The 15,182-nt window shown below is 57.5% G+C and overlaps 2 protein-coding genes and 1 gene segment (V, D, J or C); all 3 read left to right on the top strand.

The window, feature by feature from the left end:
* Positions 1-231: 231 nt before the first annotated feature.
* LOC102049953 (immunoglobulin lambda-1 light chain) lies at positions 232-11,608 on the top strand. The gene is made up of 4 exons (XM_055704649.1): positions 232-294; positions 1,201-1,492; positions 9,550-9,590; positions 11,103-11,608. Exons 1-4 carry the CDS (start codon positions 249-251, stop codon positions 11,420-11,422), a joined length of 699 nt encoding a protein of 232 aa, XP_055560624.1. The 5' UTR covers positions 232-248; the 3' UTR covers positions 11,423-11,608.
* Positions 3,744-5,052, top strand: LOC129735571 (uncharacterized). Its single transcript, XM_055704595.1, has 2 exons — positions 3,744-3,822; positions 3,957-5,052. Exons 1-2 carry the CDS (start codon positions 3,777-3,779, stop codon positions 4,748-4,750), a joined length of 840 nt encoding a protein of 279 aa, XP_055560570.1. The 5' UTR covers positions 3,744-3,776; the 3' UTR covers positions 4,751-5,052.
* On the top strand, positions 5,830-6,818 carry LOC129735576 (Ig lambda chain V-1 region-like). The segment is given in 2 exon segments: positions 5,830-5,892; positions 6,027-6,818. Coding segments are annotated over 2 exon segments (657 nt in total).
* Positions 11,609-15,182: the final 3,574 nt, after the last annotated feature.

The following is a 15,182-nucleotide window of genomic DNA, read 5'->3' as shown; positions in this document are numbered from 1 at the left end:
TTTTGGGCTCTGCGCTGGGACGTGTCTCCGCTCTGTGCCGGGGACAATCCCCGCTGCTTGAGGGGTGGTGGGGCTGGTCGTGGAGCGGGCAGGGCGGTGGGGGGAGGCGCGGGCAGGACCCAGGCGAGAGCGCGGGGTCAGATTTGCATGGAGGGGCCGTGCCCTGGGCGGGCGGGGGCTTAAAAGGGAGCTGGGGTCCATGTCACAGCCCCATCGTGGTGGGGACACGGAGCTGCTGGGATCGCACCATGGCCTGGCTCCCTCTCCTGCTCACGGTGCTCGCCCACGGCACAGGTGCCATGGCCAGAGTCGCTGTGCCCGGCCGGGCCCTTTGGGCACAGGGCCCCCGCGCTGCTGCCCCGGCAGGGCTGTGCTCGTGGGGCCATGACTGACCCTTGTCTTCTCCCCTCTCCCCTCTCCCTCTGCAGGTTCCCTGGTCCAGGCAGCGCTGACTCAGCCGCCCTCCGTGTCAGCCAACCCAGGAGAAACTGTCCGGATCACCTGCTCTGGCGGGTAGCAGCAGCAGCAGCAATGAGTATGTTGGTTTGCATGACCGAAAACCTGGCACTGCTCCTGTCACTCTGATCTATGAGAGCAACAAGAGACCCTCGGGCATCCCTTCGCGATTCTCTGGATCCAAGTCTGGCTCCACGGGCACGTTAACCATCACTGGGGTCCAAGCCGAGGACGAGGCCGTCTATTTCTGTGGTGGCTACGACAGCAGCATTGATGCTGGTGTAATCACACAGAGAGATGTGGGAGTGAGCTACAGAGCAATCCAAATTGGAAATGTTCTGCCCTTCTCCTTCAAGGCCGAGCAAGGCTTTGGAGCTGGTGCAGGTTCCTGTCCCTTCTGCATGGCCATGGCTGTGAATGTTGTTCCTTTCACATCCCTGAAAACTGGAGGTGACTTTGTGGCTGGGCACCATTGTCCTGGTCCCTACAAAGTTCTCACAGTGTGGCCTTGTGTGCCATGCCAGTGCCTCTTGCTACTGCTGACCGTGTCCTGCTGCTGCTGCCAGAGCTGCCCCTGTGCTGGGATGTGCTGGGCTGGGCTCCGCTTCCCAGATTTGCGTGTGACTGCAGCCAGGTCCAGTCTTCTCTGCCTTTGACATTCCCTGTCCCGGTGCCCGGGCAGGGCTGTGCTCGTGGGGCCCTGGCTGACCCTTGTCTTCTCCCCTCTCTCCTCTCCCTCTGCAGGTTCCCTGGTCCAGGCAGCGCTGACTCAGCCGCCCTCCGTGTCAGCCAACCTGGGACAAACCGTCCAGATCACCTGCTCCGGGGGTAGTGGTAGCTATGCCTGGTACCAGCAGAAGGTCCCTGGCACTGCCCCTGTCACCGTGATCTATGCTAATGACAAGAGACCCTCGGGCATCCCTTCACGATTCTCTGGATCCAAGTCTGGCTCCACGGGCACATTAACCATCACTGGGGTCCAAGCCGAGGACGAGGCCGTCTATTACTGTGGTAGCTGGGACAGCAGCTATGCTGCTGCCACCTGCCACGGGAAACAGCATTGGGGAAGTGATACTAAATACTCCCGCCAACACAGGGGCCACTCAGAAGTCTCTGCTGTCCTGTTTGATGTTGGGCAGGTCCCCGCCATGGCCCTGCCCTGTGCTGCACGTGGCTGTGCCTGGTGTCCCAGCTCAGCTGTCCTAGAGAGCCCCACATCTTTGACTGTCCCCTGTCATTTGGGGAGGGCATGTGTGGCAGTGTTGTGGTTTAACCCCAGCTGATAATTAAGTACCGCACAGCTGCTTGCTCACTCTGCCCTCCCCAGGGAGATGGGGAGGAGAATTGGGAAGGAATCTAAAAGCCTAGGGTTGAGATAAGAACAATTTAATAACTGAAATAATAAAAAATATAATAACATAATACTACTACTACTACTAACAGTAATAATAGTAACAACAGTAATTATAATGAAAAGGAGGGAGAAGGAGAGGGTAACAAAATCTAAACGGAAAGGAAAATAAGCACAGGTGAGGCACGTTACAGCTGCTCACCACCCACTGACAGATGCCCAGCCATTTCCCCAGCAGCAATGGTCAGGCCCTGGCCAACTCCCCCCAGTTTATATACTGAGCATGACGTCCCATGGTATGGGATACTCCTTTGGCTAGTTCCGGTCAGCTGTCCTGGCTGTGTCCCCTCCCAGCTTCATGTGCCCTTCCAGCCTTCTCACATGGCATGGCCTGAGAAACCAAAAATTCCTTGACTTAGTATAAACATTACTTGACAACACCTAAACCCATCTGTTATCAACACTATTCTCACACCAAATACAAAACACAGCACTGCACCAGCTACTAAGAAGAAAATATAACTCTATCCCAGCCAAAACCAGGACAAGCACTTGGGCACATTTCACTCTCCATGGCCACGTTACCCAGTGCTGGAGTCCAAGCTGCGGAGGAGAAGGCTGTGTCTTACAGAGCCAGCTGGGGCACCAGTGCTGAGGAAGGTCGCTGCACGCCCAGCACTGGGGTAGGGCAGCACAAACCCACTGTTGCCCCAGGGTCCCTCGGGTGCCGCCTGCTGCCCTTGCTGGGGAGACCCCCAGCATTGCTGAGGCTGGAGGTGTCTCTGGAGATCATCTCATCCCACCGCCTGCTTGAAGCTGGGTTGGCTACTGCAGGTTGTCCACAGCCTGTCCAGGTGAGTTTTGAATATCTCCAAGGATGGAGACTTCACAGCGCTGTGGGCAAGCCGTTCCAGGGTCTGACTGTCCTTGCAAAAGAAAAAAGGGTTTGCTACATTTAAGCAGATTTTGCTGTGTTTCAACCTGTGCCTGTTGCTCCTTGTGCTGTAAGCAGACACCTCTGAGAGGAGCCTAGCTCCATCTCCTTACCTGCCCCCCGGAGATATTTATAATGTTGATAAGATGCCCCTGAGACTCCTCACCTCTGGCTCAGCCACCCCAGCTCATGCTGTCTCTCTCCACACAATGATGCTCTGAGCCCCTCATCATCCTCAGAGCCCTTCATGGGTCTTGTGCCCATCCCTCCCCATACCTGGCTGGGGAGCCCAGAGCTGACACAGCGCTGGGCTGTGTGTCTCAGGGTGCTGAGGCAAGGGGAAGGATCCTCTCCCTGGCTTCTGGCAACGCTCCTGCTAACGCAGCCCACAGGTGCTTTTCTGGCTCCTGTGCAACTTTGTGTCCTCACAGCCCATGGGCCCTTTGTGCCATGGGGCGGCTGGCCACTTGGCCCCAGAAGCCCCAGGCAGGGTTGGTGCAAGGGGCAGCGCTACATGGCTGTTGCAAGAGAAGGTGGAAGAGCAGCGATGACGGGGCCCAGGTACACTGGGGAAGGGAGGAACGAACAAGATCGGTGTGGGGCCTGGGACTCCTGTAGGAGGGAAAGATGCTGAGAGTGGGGTGGGGAATGCTGGTGGCTGGCATCGTCCCAGCCCCGTCCCTGGAAGCTGTGAGTGCCACCTGCCCCCAGCAGCCCAGCTGTCCCGCACCCCTCGGCCCTGTGGCCACTTGGCCAGGGCGGGAATGGGGGTGTCCGTGCTGGTGACGTTTGGGCTCTGGGCTGGGACGTGTCTCCGCTCTGTGCCGGGGACAATCCCCGCTGCTTGAGGGGTGGTGGGGCTGGGTGTGGAGCGGGCAGGGCGGTGGGGGGAGGCGCGGGCAGGACCCAGGCGAGAGCGCGGGGTCAGATTTGCATGGAGGGGCCGTGCCCCGGGCGGGCGGGGGCTTAAAAGGGAGCTGGGGTCCATGTCACAGCCCCATCGTGGTGGGGACACGGAGCTGCTGGGATCGCACCATGGCCTGGCTCCCTCTCCTGCTCACGGTGCTCGCCCACGGCACAGGTGCCATGGCCAGAGTCGCTGTGCCCGGCCGGGGCCTTTGGGCACAGGGCCCCCGCGCTGCTGCCCGGGCAGGGCTTTGCTCGTGGGGCCCTGGCTGACCCTTGTCTTCTCCCCTCTCCCCTCTCCCTCTGCAGGTTCCCTGGTCCAGGCAGCGCTGACTCAGCCGCCCTCCGTGTCAGCCAGCCCAGGAGAAACTGTCCGGATCACCTGCTCCGGGAGTAGCAGTAGCTATGGCTGGTTCCAGCAGAAAGTCCCTGGCACTGGCCCTGTCACTGTGATCTACTGGAATGACAAGAGACCCTCGGGCATCCCTTCTCGATTCTCTGGATCCACATCTGGCGGTACGGGCACGTTAACCATCACTGGGGTCCAAGCCGAGGACGAGGCCGTCTATTTCTGTGGTAGCTACGACAGCAGCATCAGTGCTGGCACGGTGAAACAGAGCAATGGGGAAGTGATACAAAAACCTCCTGGCACAGCTGGAGCCAGCCGGGCATCTCTGCTGTCCCCGTTTTATGTTGGGGCAGGTCCCCGCCATGGCCCTGCCCTGTGCTGCAGATGGCTGTGCCTGGTGTCCCAGCTGAGCTGTCCCAGAGCCCCAGGTCTGTGCCCGGCCCCTGCCACGTGGGGAGGAGATGACCCCCAGCAGCCCTGTCCCTGCCCCATGCTGCAGGGCCGAGTTGCCCCTGGGCTCCCCGGTTGGCACGCGGGGCGCTGCCAGCTGCCTCCCTGCCCTGCCCTGCGCCCAGCGCAGCCGTGCCAGGATTCCCCGGGCATCGCCCCAGGGGCTTCAGCGCTGCTGGAGCGGTGGGCTCAGCACCGACAAGTGGGAACATGCCAAGGGCCGGGCAGCTGGGCCAAAGCTTCGCCTGCCAACGCTGGCAAGGGCCGTTTCCCACGGGCGCAGCAGCTCCAGGGCCACGCGTGAGGCTGCCGGGGCAGAGCAGGGCTGCCTGGGGGCTGTTCTGCCGCGCCGCAGGAGGAGCCCACAGGCTCTGCACCGCTGGCTCTTTGTACCTCTGGCCCCTGGGAAGCCCCTGGCCCTGGGCAATGTCCCATGGCAGCCCTGTGACAGCAGAGGGCTGCCCCGCACCCTGGCCCCGTCCCCATCCTGCTGCGGGACCCCGGGACCGGGACTAGCGCTGGGGACAAAGGTGTTGGCCCCTCTGTGTCTGTCGGTGTCACTTGTCTTGAGCGGTGACTTTTCCTATGTCGCCCTGAGGGAGCCGGGGCAGGGGACGAGGGCTGGGCATGAAGGTGTGTGCCAGGGCCAGGCTTTGGGCAGGGACGACCGTGCGGTGGGGTGGGGGGCCACGTGCCATGGGCTGGGGCCAGGGAGGCACCGCTGGGCTGCACCAACCACCCTGCAGCCCTCAGGGACCAGGGCTCCTGTGCGCTCCCTGATGCGCCCCGCTCTCCCTGCCCGTGCCAGGTCAAGGTCCCAGGTGCTCATCGGTCACCAAGAACGTTCAGCTGAGGATCTCAGAGGGATGTAAATGGGGCTTTGCTCCTGCCTTTTCCCAGCCCACTCCCCATGGGAGAGCCTAGGTGGGCCCAGCTGGACCCCAGAAATGCACAGCAGTGCCAAGAGCCTGGACAAGGGCTTCTCCTTCCATCCCCAGCACAGGCAGCAGCTCATCTGCTCCCCACGGCAGGGGATGTTGGTGCTGGGGGCACTGCCTGATGCCCCCGCCCCCAGCAGCCCAGCTCTCCCGCACCCCTCGGCCCTGTGGCCACTTGGCCAGGGCGGGAATGGGGGTGTCCATGCTGGTGATGTTTTGGGCTCTGGGCTGGGACGTGTCTCCGCTCTGTGCCGGGGACAATCCCCGCTGCTTGTGGGGTGGTGGGGCTGGGCGTGGAGCGGGCAGGGCGGTGGGGGGAGGCGCGGGCAGGACCCAGGCGAGAGCGCGGGGTCAGATTTGCATGGAGGGGCCGTGCCCTGGGCGGGCGGGGGCTTAAAAGGGAGCTGGGGTCCATGTCACAGCCCCATCGTGGTGGGGACACGGAGCTGCTGGGATCGCACCATGGCCTGGCTCCCTCTCCTGCTCGCAGTGCTCGCCCACGGCACAGGTGCCATGGCCAGAGTCGCTGTGCCCGGCCGGGCCCTTTGGGCACAGGGCCCCCGCGCTGCTGCCCGGGCAGGGCTGTGCTCGTGGGGCCCTGGCTGACCCTTGTCTTCTCCCCTCTCTCCTCTCCCTCTGCAGGTTCCTTGGTCCAGGCAGCGCTGACTCAGCCGCCCTCCGTGTCAGCCAACCCAGGAGAAACTGTCCAGATCACCTGCTCCGGGGGTGGGGGTAGTACCTACTGGTATGGCTGGTACCAGCAGAAGGCCCCTGGCACTGCCCCTGTCACTGTGATCTACTACAATGACAAGAGACCTTCAGGCATCCCTTCACAATTCTCTGGATCCTTGTCTGGCTCTACGGGCACGTTAACCATCACTGGGGTCCAGGCTGAGGACGAGGCCGTCTATTACTGTGGTAGTTATGAAAGCAACCCCTACACTGGTTCCACAGTGACACGGTGCAATGGGGAAGTGATACAAAAACCTCCTGCCATGGCCGGAGCCATTTGGGCATTTCTGCTGTCCCCGTTTGATGCTGGGGCAGTTCCCTGCCCTGTCCCAGCCCCACACTGCAGGGCCGAGTTCCCTCTCTGCTCCCTGGCTGGTACCCAGGGCACCGCCAGCTGCCTCCTTGCCTTGCGCCCAGCCCAGCCGTGCCAGGAGCCCCTGTGTACTAGGCAGCTACTTCTCCCCAGTCAGGGCTCATTTTTGTCCATAGGGGATCCAGTTTCTTTGGGAAGATGTTTTTAAAAGCCATGTCAGGCAGTTTTTGGATGGTTTATACTCTGTATGGCACATCCTATCCTTTTTCATTCTCATTCACTTCCAGGAATGTCTGGATGAGCCATGTGGCAACAGTGGAGGGTGCCTGGCACGGCATCTGCTGCTTGGCCCCAGCAGCTAAGGCAGAGCAGTGGTACAGCAGTGGTATGTAGCCTCCCCGGTGTTCCTTTGGGACCAGCACTGCCTCACCTGCCCCCACTCCTGCCAAAGCCGCATGCTGTGCAGGTGCTGAAGGGCCAACCCCCCTAGCACATCCAGCACAGCATCTCTACTTCTCCATGTCTCTTTCCAAACTGAAAAGCTGGACTTTTGAGCTGAACATTGTCCCCCTTTAATGTCCTCCCTGAAACGGAACTGAAAATACATCGAAGTCTGAGAAATGCTCAGCAACTGGTCATCCACAATAGATGGTATTGGCCTCAAGTAAATGCTTTGCATAGACCATTTCAGTGCTTTTTTTGGCTAGTTTCAGACTGCACCAATGCATAAGCCTTCCCAGAGGCAAAGCAGACTTCTGAAACAGAAAGTGTTCCAAACCACAAAATCTTCGAAGCAACATTTATTTCCTAGTGACTCAGGAGGTTCACTGATTCTGCGTCTTTCTATAACCACATGCACAAACCACAGCATCTGAATATTCTTGAGTTCAATTTAAGTCAGTGCTATGGAAATTCAGCACTCCAAGAGCTTGTTTGCTCCGAGCTGAGCACCCTGTGCCCTGTGAGATTGGCACCACTCTGGGAAAACACTTTACAAGGCAGCAGCCAAGCCTTCCCTGGGGAATTTGAAGTTAATTGGTTTTAGCTGAAACCCATCCTGGCTCATCCCTGCCTTGTCTGTTGCAGCTGTATGTAAGCATCTGCATCCCTTATATGCTTTTTTCTGTAAGTCACGGCTCTTCCTCTCTACCAACAGCCTCTGATGCCTCTTCTCCAGCCCACTTGGCATGGCATGGCCCTTGGCGGATGCTTCCAGGAGCGCTTACTTAAAAGCTGCTGCTCCAAGGGGCTGTGAAGGCAAGGGCTTATAGGGCACTACCTGGGGGATGCAGAATGGGCAGGTGCAGCTCTGTGGGAAACAGTTCCTGCAGGGGTAGGGGATGCTGCTGGCAGGGTTTCTTGGAGCAAACCTGCATGTCTCTGCAGTCTGCCTGTCTCTTGTGCAAGGAAAATGTAACTGCCACACTTTTCTGTCTGTGCTGCTCCAGAGTGGGCTTAGCTGGTGGGGCAGAACCATCCTCCACCCCCGGTGCCTTGGGAAGCAGCCATCACCTCAGCAGAACCAGTTGAGATGGGTTTAAGTGCTCTGCTTGGTGTTAGAGACTGTGCCGGCACTGTCTGGCTCGGCTCCCGAAGGCAGGAGGATGCGCAGGGCAGGACCGGCAGCACCTGGGCTACCTGCCCTCCACCGCACTCATCCTGGCAGTAAAGTGTGTTCTTCCTCAGCACATGCATGCACTGGGACCTGCTGCTCTCACTCACCCTTTACCTCATGCTCTTTGCAGTGCCTGGCCCCCAGCTTGCCCATAGCCCAGGCCATGCCACCCACTCCGTGCTGCCTGTGCTCGCAGCATCTCTGGCATCTCAGCGTGGCCCAGGGAGGAGGGCTGCGGTGCTCAGATGGGGTGAAGCTGGACCCGGCAAGCTACCACCCCCTGCCCCAGAGACTGGGTGGAACTGATTATAAAGCCATCAGAGGCAGACTGGTCCAAACCGGGGGGGACACCTTCACTAAAACTTGTGAGCCAGCGAGCTTTTCATATGGGGGGTATTAAGAAGGGGACTGACATGTGTTTTCAGCCAAGACCTTGGCCAACAGTGGCACAGCTGCTGGATATCCCTTGGGAGAGATGGGTTGGGGGAAGAATGCAAAATACCATCCCTGCTCTGCCATCCACAGCAAGCAGCCGCACACGAGCAGCCTCAGTGACTGGGAGCCTGGCTGCCTCCCCACCATGCTCATGGGACACCAGGGCCACTGGCTGGGCACAAGCAGCTGCTTGGGCTCTTTCTGTGCAGCAGGGCACCCCGACACAGTTGCTGCAAGGAGGTTCACCCACCCACCAGGAACCAAAAATCCTGCCCAGGTAAGGACATGGGGAGCAAGGCCAAGCTGCAGGGTGGCACAGGTGCTAGGAGGTGGGGTCCCCTGTGAAACCATGACACCTAACCCAACACTGGTGTTTCTGGGCAGTGGGAAGGATGGACAGGTGGATGGTTTCTTCATGAGGTTTATCCACACACATACTCTCCGATAGCTGATTGTCACAATTTGCCCCAGCTGCAGCCACGGTGTGGCTCAAGAGGTGGCAGGATGGTGCCCCCCCAGGCTAGCCAACAGCCATCTGCATGGCAGCAGTGCAGTCTGAGGCAAGGTGCTTCCTGTCATGCCTCAGGGGCACCCAAAGCCTCCACCAGCCCTTCCTCACCTGGGGTTAATATGCCCACACCACAGGCAGGGACATGGGCTTGTAACAAGCACAAGGTGCTCAGCTCTGGGTAGCAGTGGGACAATGCAGCTCTGGAGAGCCCAGTCAACACAGTCCATGCAGGATGGCAGGGCCAAGGCCACCTGTTTTCCCATGGCCCCTCCAGCAAGGACACACATTCATCCCCATATGACTGTTCCGCTGCTCCTACCCTGCCAAATCCACCGGGGCATGTCCAGCACTGTGCGTCCAGCCTGCTGTGTCCACTGGGACACCTTCATCTCATCACCCTCATCCTGCTGCATTCATCGGAGCATCTTCATCGCATCACCTTCATCCTGCTGCATCCATCAGAGCATCTCCACCCCATCACCTCCACCCTGCCACATCCACAGGGGCCAGGACTGCTCCTGCCATGAGGCAGGAGGTTTTTGCATGGCCCTGTATCACTGTGTGGTACATTCGGGGCCGGGACCCTGCTGACCGTCCTAGGTGAGTCGCCGTTTTCTTCTCGGTCTTTCCTTCCCCACTGTGAAATCGTGACTTTTTGTTGATTTTTGGTTATTTGGGGTTTTTTTCTTGGACTTGGCGCTGGGCTGGGGTCTGCCGCCAGTTTGGGGACAGGCACTAAGCGCGGTGTTTTGGGCTGCGTCTTGTCCCTCTGGACTTGGAGGGCTCTGGTGCGTGCCACGGAGGGTTAGAGGGTATTTTCTCAATTGAAAGATCTTAAAATTTGGCCAGGAAATGTGTCTCAGGTCTCAGGGAGTCCATTTCAGAAATTGAAATAGATCTCTATTTCTAGATTTCTTAGATCTCTAAGAATGTCAATTTTTGTCTTTGTTAAAGAGATTAGTGTTAGTTTAAGGTCTAAGTCCTTAACTCTTAGTCCTGGGGACCGAGCCTGTCGCCCTCGGTGAGGAGCAGGGACTTCTCCACGGGGTCCCATGGCTGAGGGTGCAGGCACTGCGAGGTGGCAGCCCGATCTCAGCCACCATCAGGCTGAAGTGCCAGCTGACTTGGTGTTAAAATGGCACGTCCCTGGGGTCTTAACTGAAGGGCTTCAAGGGTATCTTCAAGATCCTTTTGTCCAAGTGAACTATGTCAAAAACAGAGATTATTGTGTTGAAAAGGCTTCCAGGAACATTGTCTGTCTGTCTTTATAATTTTTAAAAGAATTTCTCCAAAAATCTGAAACAATTTACTGGGGGTATAAGACTGAGAAAAATTTAGTTTGACAATTTCTTCAGCAGAAAGCTGTTCATGGCAGAGTTCTCCTCATTCTCAAATAGAGACAGAGACATTGTACATCTGAGGAGGCAGCAGAACCACCTCAGAAAGACAAAATAGCTTTCCTCCATCTTCCTCTGGGTGATTCTTAGTTGTAATTTTTCTAAGGCAAGTCTGAAAGCAGAACTGAGCAGAAAACAGGACCGTTTCTCTTTGTAATTTTGATTTTTTTAAAAACAATTGCCTTGCAAAAGGGAAGAGATGGGTTTATGGCAACTAACCCAATATTTTATGTAATATATATGAATGCATATATAAAACATATATACATATTAAAATATATGTATTATATAAATGTTATATAATTCTATATATTTATAGAACCGTATATACTACACACCTATGTAGTATATTGTATACTTTATATATGTAATTTATAATATACTTATATGTATTTGCTGTATATTCCAGTACCTATCATATATGTGTATATGCACATATATATGCATATAGTGTATATATAACATATATACAAGTATATATGTGATGTATGTGTATGTGCATTACACACATATTATACACACATATGTATTTTTATATATTAAATGTATATGTTCCAAAACTGAATATGTTAGTTATGAATTCTAAACTGTTAGCTGTGGGGGAAGGGAGGAGTTTCTGGGCAGATGCAGCTGGGGCGGGCAGGGCAGGCGGGCAGGGGGCTGTGGTGGGGTACAGGGTCCCCTCTGACCCCCACACTGCTGTGTCTCCTCACAGGCCAGCCCAAGGTCTCTCCCACCGTCTACCTCTTCCCACCATCTTCGGAGGAGCTGGAGAAGGGCAAAGCCACCGTGGTGTGCCTGATAGGAGACTTCTACCCCGGCGCCGTGCAGGTGACGTGGGTGGCTGATGGCCGCACCATCTCTAGCGGCGTCGAGACCAGCCAGCCCCAGCGGCAGAGCAACAACCAGTACATGGCCAGCAGCTACCTGTCACTGACTTCCTCCGAATGGAAGAGCCACGAGACCTACAGCTGCAAGGTCACGCACGAGGCTGGCAATGTGGAGAAGACCCTGAAGAGATCTGAGTGCTCCTAACCCCGCCGGGAACGCCCTGCGCCCAATGGCCCCTGGCCGCCCCCCTCCTCCTCTTCCGCTGGGGGCAGCGGCTCCCTCCCCCTCCCACAGATGTCTCTCCCCATGTCCCCCTGCCCCGTGCTTATGTCCCCCCTCCCTGAGTGTCACACAAATAAACACTGACACTGAACTAGCGCTGGCTCAACATCGCTGTCTCTGTGTCCTTCTGATGCGTCCACTCCCCCTGGCACCAGCTGGCATCACCCCAGTGGCACCAGGATGCAGGAGGGTGGGATGGAAACACACATGCGTGTGCGCGCACACACACACACGTTGTTGGGCTCCTTGCAGCTCTTGTTCACCCCTGGGGACACCAATGAACGCCCCTGGCACTGCCAAGGCCAGGGAATGAGAAGCCTGGGGCAGCAGCCTGGCCTAAGGCCCCATGCCAGCAGAGAGCACATGGCTCCAGTGTGCCACCCCCATCCCTTGCCTGCTGCCCTCTGGGTGCTAGGTCCCTTGCAGAGACACGTGGCTTGTGGTGGGGCCATGGCCAGCCATGTCCCGTTGCTGGCCTGCCCTGGCTCTGTGCCCCTTTCCTCAGTCACCCCCATGTTCCCCGGGATGGGGGTGCCAGTGTAGCTGCCAGTTGTGCACATGTGCAAGTCTGTCCCTTGCACCCTGTGCCACAGCAGCATGGGCCTCTATGTGCCACACAGCCTGTCCCCATCCCCAGCACAGCCCTGGGGAAGTTCCCCTGTAATCCTGCTCATGGAGCAGCTTATGGCCATGGCTGTGCTGGGAGCACCAGCACTCAGCTGCCATCACCCATCAGAGCTGCCAGGAGCCACTCCAGGGACAGGAGATGGGAGCATCCAGCCATGTTGTGTAAAGTTCTGGAGGAAATGCCCCCTCACCAGTCTCTTGCTAAAAGCGGGGTCCAGCCCCACAGCATCCCCCTCCCAAGGCTGTGTCGGTGCCACTGGGGTGCCTGGCCCCACCAGGCTTTGGGTTGCCATGTGTCCTTGCAGGCACCCTCTGGGCACATAGGATCACAGAGTAGGTTGGGTCAGAAGGGACCTTTAAAGATCATCTAGTCCACCCCCCTGCAGTAAGCAGGGACATGTCCAACTAGAGCAGGTTGCTCAGAGCCCCGTCCTACCTGACCTTGAACGTTTCCAGGGATGGAGCATCTACCACCTCTCTGGGCAATCTGTGCCAGTGTTTCACCAGCTTCATGGTAAATTTTTTTTTTCCTTATATCTTGTCTAAATCTACCCTCCTTCAGTTTAAAACCATTACTCCTCGTCCTATCACCACAGGCCCTACTAAAAAGTCTGTCTTCTTCTTATAAGCCCCCTTTAAGTGCCGAAAGGCTGCTGTGCTGTAAGGTCTCCCCAGTGCCCTCTCTTCTCCAGGCTGGACAGCCCCACCTCTCTCAGCCTTTCCTCCTAGCCGAGGCATTCCATCCCTCTGACCATTTTCATCACCTCCTCTGGACACACTCCAACAGGTCCTTGTCTTTCCTATGCTGGACACAGCTGGATGCAGCACTGCAGAAGGGTCTCATCAAAGTGGAGCAGAGGGGCAGAACCCCCTTCCTCGCACTGCTGCTGGTGATGCAGTCCAGGAGGTGGCTGGCTTTCTGGGCTGCAAGTGCACATTGCCAGCTCTGTATCCACCAACACCCCCAAGTCCTTCTCCACAGGGCTGCTCTTAATTCCTTCGCCCCCCAGCCCCTATTGATTCCGAGGCACAGGAGGTGTGACCAGACCCCTAGGAGGCACAGGGGTCAGCCCCACTCAGGGCAGCCCCCATGCCCGTCCCAGGGACCTGGACCCTACGACCACCATGGCTCCTCCCTGCCTCTTGCTGGCAACCAGCTGCTGCAGGAAGGCCAGGGGCCAGCCAACACCTTCACTAGGGGATGGGCACACACAGAACCACAGAATCATGGAATAGTCGGGGTTGGAAGGGACCTCTGGAGACCATCCAGTCCAGCCCCCTGCTAAAGCAGCTTCTCCTTGAGCAGGCTGCACTGAGTCGCATCCAGGTGACTCTGAACATCTCCAGAGAAGGAGACCCCACAGCCTCTCTGGGCAGCCTGTGCCAGGGCTCTGTCACCCTCAAGGTAAAGAAGTTCTTCATGTTCAGACAGAACTTCTTGTGTTACAGTTTGCGCCCGTTGCCCCTTGTCCTGTCCCTGGGCACCACTGAAAAGAGCCTGGTCCTGTCCTCTGGACACTCACCCTTAAGGTATTTGTACACAATGATAAGATCCGCTCTCAGCCTTGTCTTCTCCAGGCCGAACAGACCCAGCTCTCTCAGCCTTTCCTCATCAGGGAGATGCTCTGGTCCCCTCATCGCCTTCGTAGCCCTCTGCTGGCCCCTCTCCAGTAGCTCCCTGCCTCCCTTGAACTGGGGAGCCCAGCACTGGACACAGCACGGCAGATGCAGCCTCACCAGGGCAGAGCAGAGGAGGAGGATCCCCTCCCTCGACCTGCCGGCCATGCTCCCCCTAAGGCACCCCATCACATTGGCCTTGCTTGGAGTGAAGCCTCCAGCAGCTAGCAGGGAGAAAGCACTGCTGGCCATGTGTCCTCCCTGCTGCATCCATCTGCCCTGTCCACCCCAGCAACTCTGTCCTGCCCACCTCAGTGCCTCCATCCACGCTGCCCACCCCAATGCCTCCATCCAACCCAGAAAGCTTGGATGGAGCTGCCCACCCCAGCTCTTTAAAGCTCTTTTTTACCCAGCCGTTCAGCAACCACTGGAGGATTTATCAGCAAATTAAGCCAAAACAAAACCAAAAATCTTCTGCCAAACCCAAATTCTATGAGGCAAGACCTGAGGGATGTGCTCTCTGCATTGCTCTTGTCTGGCAAAACACCTAAGGGAGCAGAACCTCCCCACCCTGCGGCAGCAACCCCAGACCTGCCAGGAAAGCAAATACCAATGAGGAACTTCAGGTGGAATTAAGTTTCTTCCATCCCTCTCTTGCTCACATGGACATGCCAGGGTGGGCAGTGATGGCCTGAGCAAAGCAGTGGTCCTGCTGCTGACAGAAGGAACTCTGTGTCCCCCAGAGCTGCTGGGGACCTCCCAGCAATGGCAACATGGTGTTTTAGCACTGCAGAAGACTTCTATTCTGGTGGGAAGATGCTGCTACTTACTCAGTTAAGGTGCTTTTGCCAGTGTGTATTTCTGCAGGGTGTGAGGCTCTCCAGCCAGCTCCAGGTTTGCAGTCACACCTGCAGCACCAGCCTGAGCTCCGAACTGCAGCAACATCCCTGTCCCTCTCCCTATGGCTGCTGGAGACAGCAGCTCCCAGCTCCATGCTGTCCCCATTCCCAAACCACTCCCCCCTGCCCCTGCTTATGTCCCCTGCACCCAAGTGTCACCTGAACACTGCCACCGAACTCATGCTGGCTCTGTGTGGATGGCCACATCTCCTACATCCCCCACCCCATTCCTGTGCCACCATTATCTCCACACGCACTAAAATCAGCTTTTGCCAAGCAGCGGGGCTGTTTGTGGCTGCTGTTTCTCTCTTGCTGCCCGGTGACCTCACAGCCCCCAAGAACGTGGGGCACTGGGAGGTGCACCAAGTGCCCCAGGTCTCTGCCAGCCTGCCCCCCTGCCTGCATGCCGCTGAAGGGGTCATCCCGGCTGGTGCAGGCAAGGGCTCAGCCCCCACAGCACAGCCCTGCTCTGACCCCCAGCAAAGCCTCACGCCCCACTGTGCCAGGGGCTGCCCCGGGTGATCTGCTCCGGGGCTGCT

The sequence above is a fragment of the Falco cherrug genome, chromosome 1 (assembly GCF_023634085.1).
Source record: "Falco cherrug isolate bFalChe1 chromosome 1, bFalChe1.pri, whole genome shotgun sequence".
NCBI classification, from domain to species: Eukaryota; Metazoa; Chordata; class Aves; order Falconiformes; family Falconidae; genus Falco; species Falco cherrug.
Note: the sequence above shows the minus strand (reverse complement) of the source record. Positions and strands in the feature narration are given on the sequence as shown.

What these genes read in the sequence shown, in the direction of transcription:
- LOC129735571 (XM_055704595.1), top strand. Translation starts at nt 3,777, where the DNA reads ATGGCCTGGCTCCCTCTCCTGCTCACGGTGCTCGCCCACGGCACAG. An exon ending in GGTGCTCGCCCACGGCACAG is followed by an intron (nt 3,823 to 3,956) that starts GTGCCATGGCCA and finishes CTCCCTCTGCAG; the next exon opens with GTTCCCTGGTCCAGGCAGCG.
- LOC102049953 (XM_055704649.1), top strand. Translation starts at nt 249, where the DNA reads ATGGCCTGGCTCCCTCTCCTGCTCACGGTGCTCGCCCACGGCACAG. An exon ending in GGTGCTCGCCCACGGCACAG is followed by an intron (nt 295 to 1,200) that starts GTGCCATGGCCA and finishes CTCCCTCTGCAG; the next exon opens with GTTCCCTGGTCCAGGCAGCG. An exon ending in GACCCTGCTGACCGTCCTAG is followed by an intron (nt 9,591 to 11,102) that starts GTGAGTCGCCGT and finishes GTCTCCTCACAG; the next exon opens with GCCAGCCCAAGGTCTCTCCC.